The 16,860-nt window shown below is 35.6% G+C and overlaps 1 protein-coding gene across 4 annotated transcripts in view; it reads right to left on the bottom strand.

Annotated features, from left to right (window-relative positions):
- The window catches only part of LOC127808310 (uncharacterized), a 33,679-nt gene extending 20,501 nt beyond the window's left edge, over positions 1–13,178 (bottom strand). For all 4 annotated transcript variants that reach the window (XM_052346796.1, XM_052346798.1, XM_052346797.1 and 1 more), the window contains exons 1-4: positions 12,769–13,178; positions 12,614–12,662; positions 12,433–12,484; positions 11,545–11,708 (exon numbers count right to left, since the gene is read on the bottom strand). In XM_052346796.1, the coding sequence (XP_052202756.1) occupies positions 11,545–11,708; positions 12,433–12,484; positions 12,614–12,662; positions 12,769–13,127 (624 nt within the window). In that variant the 5' untranslated portion in view covers positions 13,128–13,178. The remainder of the gene's footprint in view (positions 1–11,544; positions 11,709–12,432; positions 12,485–12,613; positions 12,663–12,768) is intronic.
- Between the last annotated feature and the right edge of the window lie 3,682 nt (positions 13,179–16,860).

The following is a 16,860-nucleotide window of genomic DNA, read 5'->3' as shown; positions in this document are numbered from 1 at the left end:
ATTGTCATGTCCCTAGGGTTCAACCTAGGGTTAAGAGATAATGGGAAGGAATTGGGGAAGATAGATCAAAAGAAATGGGAGAAAATTAGGGAAGAACAAAAACAGTGAGAGAGAGATTAGGGAGAACCAAGGAAGACTGGGAAATTGAGGGAGAGTTTGAAATCAGATTTTCATTCAATAATATTGTTCTCTTTTGAATCAGATTGGATCACCCTTATATACTGATCTGATTGCTAGGTTTGGCGCCAATAGGGCTGCCAATTATTCAAATCAATACAGCTGAAGGCTACTACTGTAACGACCCGTTAGTGGGTCTAGGTGTTATGGGTATTTTAGTTTGCACATTAGACTTGTTGCCTTTATTAATTAATTGTTAAAAATATTATATGAGTTGGTAATGGGGGTAAATTAATGAAAATAATATTTGGTGTGAAAAAGTCTCAAAGTTGTGGGCTAAATGGGTTTGGGCCTTATTTGAATTAGACCATTGATAAATAATTAAATCTTAAGTGTAAATGAATTGGGTTGAACCCAAATCTCAAGAAAAGTCCATTGGGCCTTAATTGGATTGGGCCATATATTTTGACTTGGGCTTGGGCTATATATTTTGACTTGGGCTTAGGCCATGGGCATAGAGAATGGTATCTTAATTAAAAAGAAAAAAAAGATTAAGAAAATGGTAAAATGACCAAAATGGGTAAGAGATATGTGAATTGTGTGTGTTAGTATGAAGGGCAAATTAGAGAAAATTAAAAGGGAGATGGATTGAAAGGAGTTGGGAGACAAGTCTCCCACATTTTTTTTCCCTCCTTTTCTTCTTCTTACTTTCTTGTTCCCTTCTTCTTCTCCCTCTCCCGATTGTCTCTTCTTCCTCCATTGTTCTTCTTCATTGAAGCTTTAAGTGGAGACTATGGAATTTTCAATTTCAAGGGGTGTCTTCATCTCTTTGGATTTGCAACCATCTAAGGCAAGTTCCCTTCCTTCTTGTTTCAAATTCAAGATCTCCTTCTTCTTCTTCTCCTTATGATTGTGTAAGTTCTTCTTCTCTTGATTATCTTTTAATGCAAGTTCTTCAACCTTGTTTCCATCTTAGAAGGCTTGTTTCCTTCATTTTTAAGTTGTTGCTCTTAAATTCTTATTCTCGGATTCACTGACCATGTTATGTTCTTTGGTCTATAACTCCTTGTGTTTATATCCAAATTGAGATCCATTTGTTGGGTTGTAAACTAGACATCTTAAGATTCATTTTAGACACAAGAATCGAATTTTTTGACTAAGATTTGATCATGTTATAGCCTTGTAAATCCCTGCTAAGATCTGGAAATTTTACTGCTTTCGAGTAAACTGACCTTGTTGTACTCTTTAGGGTATAACTCTCTGTGGTTATATCCGATTCAAGATCCGTTTGTTTCTGTATAAACTAGACTTGATAATCTTCATTTGGTAAATTTTTTAGAATTTTTGGCTGTGTTTTGAGCCTAAAGTATCCTTGTAAATTCTTGCCCAGAATCTGGAAATTTTCTGCTCTATTTTTGAATAATCTGTTCTTGCTTCGGTTTTGGGGGTATAATGCTCTGTGATTATATCCAAACTGTGATCCATTTATTTTTTCTATAAAATAGACTTCATAGGCTTCGATTCAGTATAAGATTTGAAATTTTTGGTTATGATTTGTACCCATAACAACCTTGTTGAATTCTATGTAGAATTCTGTAAATTACTGTTACAAATTCTGCCTTGTTTCGGTTTTTGTGGAATATCTCCTTGTGATTATTTCCGATTTCAAATCCAGTTGATGTTCCAGAAACTATACTCATTAGGCTTTGATTTGGTATATCTTTTGTGGTAATTGACCAAATATTGAGCCCAGATTGGATTTTTGAAAATATGCTTGAAATCTGGAAATTTCTGAAATATGTTGTTATTCAACTCTTCCTATGTAGTCTATCATTCCTACGTTTAAAATTATGATTTTTGTATAGTTCTTCCATTGTTTTTTGAATTATTCTTGATAACCCTTATTGTTGGATAAAAGGGTTTTATTTTACTTATTTCGATAAATCTTGCAATATTAATTCGTTTTCTTGTTGAACATTGCAAAAATCTAAATAGGGTTTTGTGTCACCCTACATTTCTCAAGGAATGACATTTATTCATTAGGGTCTAGTGTCATGCAAGATTTAGTGTTTCTTGCATGTATAAATTTTGATTCCTTGCGATTATTATTGGGGTAAAAATATACCGTAAATATTGGTTTGGGCATTTCTATAAGTATGAGTCAATAAATGTATTAAAATTTACCCTGTGATCATAAGATAGTGCACACTTTAATTTATGTAATTGTGCATGCTAAGCATGATTTGAGATTTTTCTTAATCATTGAGGATTGACATGAAATGGGGATATGCATATGTGATGCATGATTATACTGATTTGCGCACCTATTATTTTGCGCGACGGCTAAGTCCGTGGATGAGAAAGAATATCCTATGAGCGCTTGACGCGGGTGAGGTGGCCATCAACCCAGAAGGCGTGGCTCAAATTGTTATCATTTGTTGATGTATTTTCATGATGCATATATATTCATGAATGGATATATATATATATATAGGCCGTGAGAGCCTTGAGAATTATGCAGAAAAATTCCCTACTATTGGTGCATATGCATGAGCATGGGAACGAGTGCATAATATATGTAATAATCACGGCATGGGAAATTAATGTAAACTGAGAACTTATGAGTCGCGTTATATTAATATCTCCTCATAGAGTTGTTTATTCTATCTTGATTATCCCTACCTTTGATTCTATATCTCCATGCTTTATAAATACACTTGCTGAGCCTTGTGGCTCACCTTGTTTACTCTCATGTCATTCCAGGTACAAGTAGAGCAGTGGTTGAGGGCGAGCCCAGTGGGGCTAGAGCCCAGTGGGGCTAAAGCCCAGGGTTAGAAGTGTACAGAAACCTTCCAAATTAGATGGTCTATGTTAGCATTTGTGATGAGGGCAAGTGTGAGAAAATTTTATGTTGTAAAATTTGTTAGTGCCCTTGTATTTCATTTTGTTTAGACTATGGTCTAAGATGTTGTAAACCTTTATGTTAGCTTCCGCTGAGTTTATCTAAGGATAGTATTATGGTGTTGTATGTTATTGTTCTATATCACACTTGTGATGACCTCCTTTCGGATATCCTATGCTAGCGGGACTATCCGGTAGTGGGCCACTACAACTACAATACAACTAAAAGAAATTCATTTATTATCTAATTACTACTATGTCCTTGGGTCATGACAGTTATTTTTGTCTTTTGGACACGAATCAAAAGGCTATAATTGGGGTGTTCCCCTCAATTGTACATTCCATCTTCAATAGAGTTTTCAGAAAAAGGTCCTAAGATGGGAGTGGTCCAAAGAGAAGGATAACTTAGCCATTACCAAGGGTGTAACTCTGAGTTAAGACCAATACGGTTGGCTTGGTGAGTTCCAAGGTCAAGACATATGGCTCACCCTCTAAGGCACACTAACCAAGCAGGAAAATTAAATGATTATTGCCAGGGCCTATAACAGATCAAGTTAGAAGCACATGCTATAATATATTTTTGTGATTCTAAGATAATTAAAGCAATTAGTTTTTTGTCCATAATATATGCCTCACTTGTAATTCAATTTTTTATTAATAAAATTTAATTGCTATTCTCCTATCCATGAAGGCAATATTGTCAAACCACTTAAATCTATTTATTCACTCTACTTGATTTTTTCTCTCTTTTGTATAATCATCTTTTCCAAGTTTTCAAATCACAACACATTAAACATGTAAACACACATATTGCATATTTACAACTAAATGTTCTACCTCCCAAGATCGATTTAGTCTCCAACAACAATCAATTATTGATGCTCATTTGAATAGAAACTAATGTACTTTAACAAATAACCACCTTTATTTTACAAAATATAGGGGCTTTAGGGATTAGATGGGGGTAGGGTTGTAAATGAATAGAGCTCCTTGCAAGCAGTTTGATACGGTCATTGTTCCTATTTGAAGACCCAGCCCATGGCCAACCCGACCTAAACTGGGCAATTCAGGACAACCCAACCAGTAGTGAAACAGTCCATTGGGGGGGGGGGGGGGGGGAATTCCATAGGGCCGAAACTTCATAAGTTTTTAGAATTTTAATACTTCATATGTTTTAGAATGTTAATTCTATTTCATGTTTGTTAAGGTTTTACTTCTATTAGAATTCTAGTTGGATTTTATTTACAAGTATTAGATGGATTAGCTAAACACTATACATATATATATATATATGCTTAGAAACTAGGGTTTGTAGTCAACTTTTTATCAATTCAATTACAGCAGCCTATTCGGGTTTTTTTCCCGCAAAACAGGTTCAGTTGTGCGCCTCTTTGAAAGCGCCAAGCTTCGACCATTGAAGCTTGTTTTCAAGGGTTTCTTTCGTATGTTTCTTTACACACTCGCTATCCATTGCATCATAGCTTGAAGCTGGGCTCTATTATTTAGTTAAATAAACAAATTTGAGCTTAGTTTTTAACCTCAATTAGTGAATGACTCGAGCTTGAACTTGAGGGTGTTCAACTAGTGAACAAACTTGCTTAAGTGCTCAATTGTAGGCTTGTTTATAGGCTAGTTTGTGGCTCTTTATAGGCTCATTTGGGGCCTATTCGGAGATAATGTGTCGTTTACAATAGAGGATCTTTTGGTCATATTATTTTTATTATTCAATTTTTAAATATATATTAAACATGCTAATTTTATGAATGTCACGACCCTAGGGTTTGAATAGGAATTTAGAAGAAATTGAGGGAAATTAGACTGAAAATGGGGAAAATACAACAAGAATTGGGGAAAGAATTACAAAGAAAGAGAGAGGTCAGAGAGAAATTGAGAGAAAATTGATGAGAGGGAAATGGCTTAATTCAATTATCATTTCAAAACATCCCATCCCCTAACTGCTCCAACCTATTTATAGACTTACAACTGAAGGTACTAACAATTATAACAGAAAGTACAACCAAAAGAAAAACATATAATACATATTACTATTATATCCTTAGGGATTCCTTGGGGTCATGACAATTCCCTCTTCCTTGAGAGAGTTTTTGTCTCTCAACAAAGAAAACATACGGGAGGATCTAGCCGTCACTCAAGGAGGAGTGCAGAGAGACTTGGAGAGGCATCAGAAGACAATAGAGCAACATGGCCAGCGGATCCATAGCATGTTCAACATGTTGTCTTTGCTACCTCAACTCCAGTTATTACCGGATTTTCCTTCCTGGGCAGTAGCCGATCCAATTCTGCCAAACCATGGCACCCTCCTGTCATGAACCTTGGGGATGAGCTAGGGTATGAGAGGAAGATCGAGAATATTAAGAGAAGAACTTGGGGGAGAAATCAATTGGGAGGGAGAGAACAGCAAGAGATAAGGGAGGAGATCACCGAGAGAGAGAAAGAGAGAGAAACATTAGAGAGAAATAGAGTTTTCAATTCATTTTCATCATGCCTACTTCCTATAGCTGAGGTAATATATATATAGGTTCATTTAGCTACCAAACAAAACTCTCTAACCACCTAAGCTACAAGACAAAAGGGAAAAGACAAAAGGAGGAAAATATCCCAACAAACTATTGCAACCCTATTACAATGATGCCCTTCTATTGTTCCTTAGGTCATGACAATTCCCCCCTTCTTGAGAGAGTTCTTGTCCCCAACAACTTGCAACAAGTAGCCGTTTCTTCATCCAATTCCCACCTTTTCTAGCTGATTTATCTTCATTTCTTTCTTTCTCCTTCTAGGCCTCTTCTCTTCCTTGTTCTTAAGTGCCCAAGATCAATCCCAAGCTTAAGTTGCCCCAGAACTTCCATAGGTAAGCAAGTATTCCTATCTGCCGTAATTTCATTTCCATCCAGCCCATTGCCATATTTTACTGCAAAACTTCCAGCAACATCCAGGAAATGCAGCAATGGCAAATTGTCGACTTGCCTTCATACTCAGCAGCAGAATTTCTCTCCAATTCCAGAAACTCCTTGTTGCCTCCTGTTATCCCTGTCATCTAACTGGTTGCACCATTCAGCTCTAGTTTAGGACTTCCATGATTATCATTTGGAACAACCTTATCAAGAACTTCTTTTCCAAGGGGATCGGTGTGTTCCTTTAATGCTCCTTTTGTCCAAACACCCTGGACCAAGCCCCTGATGTCGATGCCAGCATTATTGTTACAGCCATCTTCCTTGTCAATTCCGCTACCTACATCAAGGTACTCCTTTTTTGACTACTCCATTTTAAGAAAGTCCCCTTTGTTAAGACTCCCATGATAATCCTCGAAGAATTCAACGGGAAAGTTGTAATGATACTTCTTAGTAAGTATCATTGCAAATTCTTGCAATTGTTCATGTAACATATGTCCGAATTCCTTGCACGCTTCATGTATCCCGCTATTGGGTTTTTTGTCAATTCGGCTAGGCTCCTTATTCAACCTTTCCTTTGCTTGATTCTTCTGGATAAAATGATCATGATTCTTGTTGTTACCACTGAAAATGCAGCCTTCTCTTGCTGCCATCGAGGCTCTAATTGCCTCATGTGTGAACTGCCTCCCCTAGCTTCCCGAAAAGGACACCCCACTGAAGATGCAGCATTCTTCTGCTACAATTGAGTCTCCCACAGTCTCACATTTATATTATCTATCTTGGTAGAACTTTCACGGGCAAAACCAGCCACATGCCAAGAAACTGGAACTCTGTCCACCTTGCTTTGCCTCCCAAATTCACACGTCCAAACTGAGGGTTGTTCTCTTGCTTGGAAATTAACCATGTTGGCTGGTAATAGTCTAAACGGATCAGAATTCACTTGGTTAGCTTGCTGATGAAGTCTGCCTCTCGAACTCCAAACCTCAGTGCTACAACAACCATCTATCATCCCAGGCATCGAAATCAATTTTCCAAAAATCACCCGTCTCCTGCACTGCTTCAAGTTGCTTCAAAATTTAAACGATTCTACCTAGATTCGTCCAGATCCAATTCAATGGCCAAAGATTTAATCAACCTCCTACAAGTTGCCCCTCTTTGTGACGCCGTCCAGTTCACAATCACCTGGCCTTGAATCCACTTTAGCTTATGGCAAGTTAGTCGCAGCACCAGCAATGCACCGGTCGGATGCTTCACTGTCTGTCCGCTCCAGTCACGATCAATACCAATCACAAACTTCTTGCCAATGACAGCCTAACCCACGATGCATCAAAGCTTCCTTCCCCTAACTCTGCCCAATCACCAACTGTAATTTGACAGTGGTCACGACACCCACTTCTTCGCCCAAACCAAGATCGCTAGAAACCCACTGCACAATCGTGATCGCTTGGAACTCCTGCACCAGTCGCGATCTCTTGGCCGTCCATATCAACCTCCAATTGCTCGACCAAACCGTGTCACCCCTTCCCAGTCACGACCTCCTAGTCGTCTGTGTCAACCTCCGATGGACTTGAAATTGCCTCAGGACACCCGCACTCTTCGTCCGCTACAGTCACGAGCGCCTGTTGGTCCACGTCAACTTCGACAGACTGTCGCCTCTCATGAATGACCGTCCGTTCGCATCGCCTCCGGTGTGCTCGCCAGTCGACCCACCTCTGTTCGGCTGCCCAAACTGTCAACTCTGTTGAGATTAACAAAGGTTGCTAGCTCCGCTATGAATCGGCAACGAAAATTACGGGCGACAAAAATCAGCCAACTCACTTACAAGAACGATTGAATTTACAACTGAGGAACGGTTGGCTCTGGTCGGAATCACCTTCTGATCCAAATGAGTAGCACACCGTTGAGCCCCATTCGGATTCGCCTTCAAATCAAAGCTGCAACAGAATCACAACCGAGGATGGTACAGCTCTAATACCATTTGTCATGAACCTTGGGGATGAGCTAGGGTATGAGAGGAAGATCGAGAATATTAAGAGAAGAACTTGGGGGAGAAATCAATTGGGAGGGAGAGAACAGCAAGAGATAAGGGAGGAGATCACCGAGAAAGACAGAAAAAGGGAGAAATATTAGAGAGAAATAGAGTTTTCAATTCATTTTCATCATGCCTACTTCCTATAGCTGAGGCAATATATGTATAGCCTCATTTAGCTACCAAACAAAGCTCTCTAACCACCTAGGCTACAATACAAAAGGGAAAAGACAAAACGAGAAAAATATCCTAACAAACTATTGCAACCCTATTACAATGATGCCTTTCTATTGTTCCTTGGGTCATGACACCTCCCTATGACCTATGTCTTACAAGAGGCAGAGGAGCTACTGGCCTTGGAATCGGAAATTCAAGTAAGAGGATCATCTTCTCACACTCCCCCATCACACCCCAATGCCTAAGGAAGGGGAGGCTAGGCGGACTAATTTTACTGGAAATTTATATGACTGATTTGGGGGAAAGAACATGATTAATGTGACTAAGGAGTTTAACAAATTAAGGTAAGAGGGATCGGTGACGAATTATCAGGTTAGATTTGAGGAGCTAAGTTCCCTAATGTGGAGCACTCAGCCAACCCTGACGGAACACTATTTTGTATCAAGTTTTATTAGTGGTGTGAAGGACGAACTAAGGTCAATGGTCAAGATGATGGACTTGTTTGTTGCAGCTTAAAAGCTGTAACTTTTAGCTTCTAGCTTCAAAAAAGTGGGTATATAATGTTTGTTTTTAACTTTTAGAATTCTAGCTTATAGCTTCTACTAGATTTTAGAAATGGTAGAAGCTAGCTTTTTCAAAGCTGGGGTATCCCAGTTTCTACAACTTCTAATTAAATAGTTACATTTTTTTGACAATTTTGCCCCTATTTTTAATAAAGAATTACTCTTCTGTCCACGCAATCAATGGTCTCTCTTCTCCACCACCATCTCCATTTTCAAATCTCCTCTTCTCTCTCGCCATCTCCCTTTCTCTCTATACACTAATTAATTTTTTTATAATACTTGAAACTTATACATATACACTAATTAATTTTTAAATTATCATTCTATAATTATTAAGGGTATTATGGACAATTATACAAAAATAAGTTATTTTACAGATTATGGTATCAAACACCACAATTGTTTAACTACAACTTCTGAGAAGTTGTAACAAACAAGTTTACAACTTATTCTAAGTTTTAGAAGCTATAATCTATGAACTTAGAAGCTATAATTTCTTTAATTAAGTTGCAACAAACAGGGACGATGATGCCTACAACTATGAAACAAGCAGCCGAGAAAGCAAGGTTGCAAGAACTCGCCTTGGAAGCCATTTTTAGAAAACATGGGTTACAGCCTAACGGTTCTACTGAGAGCAACCAATAGATTGAAGGAGTTTCTAAGGCTGCAAATCATGTCGCACCGGAATCTAAGGAAGAATTGGAGTAGGACAAGCCAGTTATAACTAAAGACTCCAGCAAGGAAGAGAGATCAGGCAAGGATATCAGTGGGGATCACAATTTATATTTGCAGGAAGTTGATGAAGTAGCATTGGAAGAGAAGGATTGCGATGAAGATAGCATTCATGCAGCTTATGCGATGTATGAGGTTGATGAGATCCTAAGAATAGGAATGGTAGCTACAAAGAATGAGGGAAAAACCTGAATTGGATCAGGCAATTCAGGATGACAAGAAATGAATGGTAATTGTTGAAGAAGCTATTGAGCTTCCACTGGAGGAAAAATCAACTAAAAGTGAGCCTTTGTTGTACACCAGCAATCAGAAAGTAAAAGATACTCCACTTGAGGAGGTCTCTCTACTGAAGATGAGGAAAGAGAAGAGGTTGTGAAGATGGGAGAGGAGGCGACTACGCCAACCTTGGAGTTTGAAGATTGTAAGTTTGTTTTTCGTGAAGGCATGGACCCTCAGTTACCAGGACTTGAAGAAGTTGTTGAATTACCTACATTGGATCAGGTAACGCTGACTAAAAAATGAGACAATGGAGAGGGAACAAGTGCTTTTATCTATCATGTACATAATAACTAAGGGGAATATATTTTAAGGTAGTAGGAATGGGCAAATGAAAGGTCATTATTCTAAAAGGAAGTTAGAGAGTTGCAAAATTTTGAAAGCTACAACTTTAGAAAGTGGAGGTCCTTTTGGAGCCAAATACTAGCCACAATCAGTATATAATTATTGATTGCATTCAGTGTAAAGGCATAGAAGAAATTAATCAAAAAAAGCTTTTGATTTCCCTCTAATTTCTAAACCGGATTCTCACCAAATCAATGAGAACTTCCTGTCAGATCTAATGATCTGACATTTTGGTATCAAAGCAAGTCCTAGGCCAGCAATCTCGCAAGAATCTTCCTTTCCAATGGCAGAAGGTACCAAAATGAAGCAAATGGAGTTGGAACTGCAGCAAGTAGTTGCAACGATGGCAGAACTGCAAAATTGGATGGGATCCATGGAGACAGCCATAGAATCAAGGGTGGAAAAGAAGCTGGACAGTGCAGTTGAAAGGTTGAAGAACGATATTGAAAGCCAAATGAGGGAACAAAATAACCAAATGCGGGAACAACTGCAACAGTTCATGCTAATGTTTGCAAGACAAAACCAAATAAGTCTCTCTCCCGAATTTCCTCCTAGGGAGAGATCGAAACCAATATTAACCGGAAGTGGGACGATTCACGAGCCTATTAGGAATCCTGAAACTGAAGAAGAACCAGCTGGCAAGGAAACTTTTGAAGGAAGGAGACAAGGGGTGCAGACTACCCAATTCCAGTCGTGTCTGCCCCTACCTAAAATGGAAATCCTAGTATTTGATGAACAAAAACCTAGGTGGTGCATGGAAGGTGCGAGAGAATGTTTAGTGTGCACAACATTTCAAAACAATAGAGGGTCACATTGGCCTTTGCTTACCTTAATGACATGGGAGACACCTAGTTTCAAGGTTGGATTCAAGACAGGGATGGTTGTCAATGGACAAAATTTGCAAAAAACCTATGCGGAAGATTTAGAGACAAAGGTTTGATGGATGTTGTCGAAGAATTTAACAAGCTGACACTGGAAGAATTGGTGCGGGTGTATTAGTCAAAGTTTGAGGAATTAAAATCACTTATGCTGAAGGTACATGACTCAGACTTGTTTATTTAGAATTAAATTTCTACAGCCTATTTAGTTACAGCCTTCTAAATAAACAAGTCTAAGCCTTTATAAGCTCAAATTGTCTCTTTTGCAGCATTAGGTTTCCTCGGGGGGGAAGGTTGGATCACCAATCCCACACACCTTCCCAATCCCCATGTTTGGTCTTGGTAATCACATAAAAGTAACATTCACAATCCCATCTAATCCTATGGTCCATAATCTCATTTAATCCCACATTTTATCACATGATACTTCTACTCTTACAAATTCTAATCCTCCAAACAAATGTACCCTAAAGAAACTTGAGATCTTAATAAAATTACTTAGTAAGAAAATGCATAACACCATCAATGCCATAAGAGAAAATATATCAACCACAAATTTAAGAAGTTAGAATCCAAAATTCATCAACTTGTACAAATAAATATATCATATAGCATACCTCGTCTTCATCATCATAATAGGCTTCTTCTACTTCTTCCTCGTCATCTCCAACCACCCAATTTTCTAAGCCAGATAATGCCTGAAACTTGCTTTGATCACCATCCTTTGTAGCCTCAATCAAACCATCCATCAATTCAGGCTCTACTTCCCTTAGCAGTCTTCCTAACAGTAATTTGCAGTGCTAACTTAATTCCGTATGGACATGAAATTGCCATGCAAATAGCATACTAGGATAAAACATATCAATAAGATTCCCAGCAAAGAGTCACTAAATTGAACCTCACAAAATTCCCATTCACAACATTCAGAAGCACAAAAGATGTTCATTTACTAGTCATTAATTAAATTTCATCCTAAACTATTTTATACCGGGTTGGATAAAACAGTGTTTCTAACCATTGAAAAGTAAGATTAAGTGCTATCAAGATTGGCAAAGCTACTTGCCATTTAAAAACTAACATATTGTAAACTTATTGCCCTTCATTCGCCTAATTTTGCTTAACCTGCAAAACAAATTTTATTTTCCTCTGATGAGTGAACCGGTAATCACAGATGAGCTCCATCATAGAAGAAGTAGCAGTGGACCAGTTGTACTAGTATAGTTGCGTCCTTATTTAGGAATGCAGAGGTACATATTGTGAACAATGAACTCCCAACTCTAAGACAAGCGGTGGCATGATATGACAAACCTATCATCCATTGATACCATGACTGACGAGATCCACTAGTACCCCGACGTTCACACAGATTTCACGAATTGAGTTCACGAGGAAATTCACCCATTCATGGAAATCTAGGGAATATGAAAATAAATATGGAGCTCTTTCCAACAATTTCATTTGTCAGGAGACGACGCTGTTTGTAATTGTAATATAATGTCGCATACCTATGTAATTGAACTGCCTTCGCTTTCCTTCTCGGACGTCACGACCTAATCTCTGCAGCAAACAAACACACACCATCTATTCACAAATACACCAACTAATATCACTCAAATACTGAAATAAAACCTGTCACCGTAAGGCAACAAGAATCACAAGAAAAATAATAATAACTACAACAACAACCTTCACTAGCATGATAGCGTCGTACACGTCTCGCTCCAGCGAAGCAGCTCTGCAACGCAATAAACAACAAGAAAGTTACGCACACACAATTCGAAAGTTCTCATCGAACATTCTGTATCTATTCCGAAGAACACCAGGGGCCGAACGTGTAATACTTGAGAATGCGTTTGATTTGAGGACTGGAGAAGGAAGCAAGCTCCATTCCCCACCGAACGCAGCGCCGAGCCTCGCGCTTCTTCTGATTCCGGCTCTTCTTTGCATCGGGATCCGAGTCGTCGCTTTCGGTTTCCCTAAAATCGGATGGCGCCGGAGCGTTGGGCAGTCTGAGGCCGCGCGAACGGAAATGAATGTCTCGCTTAGATGAATAGGCGGCTGCCAATGATGGACGTTGGATGCCAGGAGTATCAGCAGCGATTTCTGAAGAAGAGCGGAGTAGATCGTGAAGCGCTGCGCGCAAGCAGCGGCTATGCTGCCATCGCGGCCACCGAATCACCGGCCGTAATATGTGAGCCATATCCGACTCCTCTCTGGCTCTCGGGCCTCCCAATTGAGGTAGTGTAGCTGTTTTTTGTTTTTTAACTTTTAAGCATGTCCGACTCCTCTCTGGCTCTCAGAGGTAGTGTGGCTGTTTTTTTTTTTTTTTTTCAACTTTTTAAGTTTAACAGTGTTTAAGTTGGTTATCACATTTAAATTGAATAGTGTTTAAATTATTTATAATATTTAAATTAAATAATATTTAAGTTGATAATGTATTTAAATAAATATATTTTTAAACTATCAATTAATAATTATGTATTTAATTTGAAATAGTTGATAAGTTATCGATACTTAATAAAAAGATACAAATAAATATTTTATTTAATAATATAAATAAAAAATATAAAAATAATAATTTGTAATAAAAATAAATTATAAAATAATATGTATTGATAAAACTATATCAAAATTATGTATAATTCTTAAAAAAATAATAATACAATATATATACGTGCTAAATATATATTACATATATATTCTTAAATTATATATGTTATATATATATATACATACATATATACATCCAAAAAGACAATCACAACGATGAAAATGGCAAACACGAGTAATGAAAGCTGGAGATAGTAGCAGCCAATGGTGACGATGAATCTGAAGGCGGTGGCCAATTGGGGTGAGGATGGCAACGAGAAAGAGATGGGTGGACACTGAGGGCGACTGGAGGCAAAGGTTAAAGAAGATGAAGAAAAAGGCATGATTGAAAATTATCAAAATACATGATAATATGATAAAATCTCTTGTCGACACAATTTATTTTGTAACAATATTTTACAAAAGTTATCCTTAACTAGCTTTTACAAAATGCTGATGTAAGAATATTTAAGTTAGGTAGATTAAACACTCTTATAACAAATCAAACAGTTTAATTAAATAAGTTAAATAATTTAAAAATTATAATTTATAAGCGATCAAGTCACTTAGACTTAGCCAAACTAACTCAAGTCTATTTGCCTCTCTCTCGCGTGGAAGTGAAACTTTTATCTAGTGGAAGACTGGATTCCAAATTCCAAATCGCTTTAGAAAATAAAGTTATACTTATACTTTTTTATTTAAAAAATAAATAAGTTTAAACATAATAATAAATGTAATATAGTCAAAATAATAATTATATTTATAAATATATTTATTTCTCCCTCTTTGCACCCCAAATCAATTATAAGAAAAACAAACTGTCTTCTATTACAAAATCTCTTTCCCTTTCTCTCCCCTCCCTATCTAAATATGGACCAGTCACCAATGTACATTTAATGGGCCAAAGTTAAATCCAACTAAATCGTTGTTCAATTCATTTTATAAATAGATGATTCAAATAAACAAGTTCAAATCAATAAAATCCTCCCCATTTGAACATCCAGTGATTTGGATAAAAAAAAATAAAAAATTGTCTTAGAAAGATAAACAATTTCAAATCAGTAGCATTTTCTGTCTTTTTTAAATTTTTTTAAGTTTTCTTTCTTCATGGAGCCTTTTTAATTTTTTATATGTGGAGGCTATTTGTATTTTTTTGATAAACTTAAAAATATTATTTTATGAAAAAAAAAATTTAAAGGTGTATAATATTATTTATCCATAGTTAGAATAGATGTAATAACAACAAATAAATGTTGTTTTAAGTTTGAGGAACACGTACACATTGTGCTTCAATGTTTTATTTTTAGTATATAATTATTAGGGTAAATTACTTAAAAGATATTGAACTTTTGACTTTTTTTAGTTTTATAATATTTTTTTTTAGTTTTTTTCAATAATATAACAATTTTTATGTTTAGCTTTAATTTTATAATAATTTTTTATTTTTTCAATTATATAGCAAATTTTGTGTTTAGTTTTAATTTTATAATATGATTATTACCTTCAAAACCTTATAGTCAATATCATTTGCACCAATACTTTATAATTTAACAATATCGTCAAAGTCCATGTAATTTAGTTTTTTTGGTCTTTAACATTTCGTCAATTAGTTGTTGGCGCCCCTAGTGTTAATTAATATTAAATTAAAATATAAATAAAATTATTCTTAATATTCTTCTAATTATATAAATTAATAAATAATAAAATAACAAAATCAAAGAATATGGCACTATTATATTATTTAAAAAAGTGACAAATGACAATCTCTCACAATAAGAAAAAGAGCCACTATAGATAGAGAAAAATATAAAAGATCGTCGTTATTGTATTATGTTATTACTATAGTTATTTCTTATCATTATCATTAATATATCGTGTCGTTACAGTCGTTGGTGAAAAAAAATACCACCACAACTTTTTTTTCTAACATTGTTATAATCTTTTTTACTCAACACTAGTTTTCTCCAACCAATCACGTGCTCTCTCTCTTTCTCTCTTGTAAGTATGGTTGTCAATAGCCACTTAAAGTTGTCATTAACACCTTCCCCAAAGAACAAAGCCTATGTTTTGCTAGATTATGTTCTTTAAATATTTTTTTATTACTTTTATTTTATATAATTCAAAAATTTAAGAATAAATTTATCTTAATTTAATGTTAATTAACACACTTATTACCAAAAACTGATGAAAGGGGATATAAAAGCAAAAAAAAAAAAAAAAAAACTATTGGGATTGTTGAAAATATTTTTAAATAATAAGAGGGTTTTGTACAAATAACATAAACTAAAGAGGGGTTGGGAGTAATTTACTGGAAACAAAACACAAAGGTCTATATATATAGTATTCAAAAACTAAAAAAATATTATAAATTTAAATTAAATATAAAGTTTAATATATTATTGAAAAATTAAAAAATAATATATCAAGGACAGTGTCAATCCAAAGCAAGTTAACCTACAAAAAGTAATCAATTGAGACACTAGACCAAAAAATAACAAAGGTTACGAAACTGTTCTTTAATTTATACCAGGAAAGAAGGAATTTCTATAATTTATACATACACCCAACGTGACCGTATTGTACATTTCTTACTATAAATATATGTATAGTCTTGATTCAATAAATAAATAATACATTAAAATTAAGTGCATAAAAAAATACAAATCTAAATAGCATTATATTTTTAAGAGATGTTTGTTGAGCGTTCATAATTTAGATTGCTTAGAAATGAAAATAAAAAACGAATATGGCATGAAATAAAAATGAGAAAAATTGCATTTTTTTAATAAAGTAGAAAAGGAAACTGAGAGAAAATGCGTAAAAAAAAACTATAAAGGCCTTTTTATAAATATAATTTTAATATAAAAAATTATTAAAAATAGTTATTCAATATAAAAAATATATAAATTCTATAATATATTCAAATAAATTTTGAAAAAAAATTATGTCTAGCCTTTTCGTAAACGGAAATACGTTTTCAAATAAAAAAATTGAAAATGTGTTTTCAATATTTTTTTAATGTTACAAAATCATCTTAAAATATTTTTAAAATTATAAAAATGACACAAAAATAATTTTTTATGATATTTTTTGACATTTTAAAACATCAAACGTTTCAAAAATAGTAAAATAACATATTCGACGCGTTATATAATTACTAATTGTAATACATAAGCTGAGGAATGGCAGCTGCTGAAAGGTAGGCATCGAAGATGTTATATGTCAACTGGCCAAGTATATCCTAATCCCACATCGGATGCGGAGGAAAGAAGCAACAAGGGAAGCGGTGGAATAAGTAAGCAAAGCTAGTGCTTGGGATGGCATGATCCTTCAGGCAGTAAAAG

This window comes from Diospyros lotus, chromosome 8 (genome assembly GCF_014633365.1).
Source record: "Diospyros lotus cultivar Yz01 chromosome 8, ASM1463336v1, whole genome shotgun sequence".
NCBI classification, from domain to species: Eukaryota; Viridiplantae; Streptophyta; class Magnoliopsida; order Ericales; family Ebenaceae; genus Diospyros; species Diospyros lotus.
Note: the sequence above shows the minus strand (reverse complement) of the source record. Positions and strands in the feature narration are given on the sequence as shown.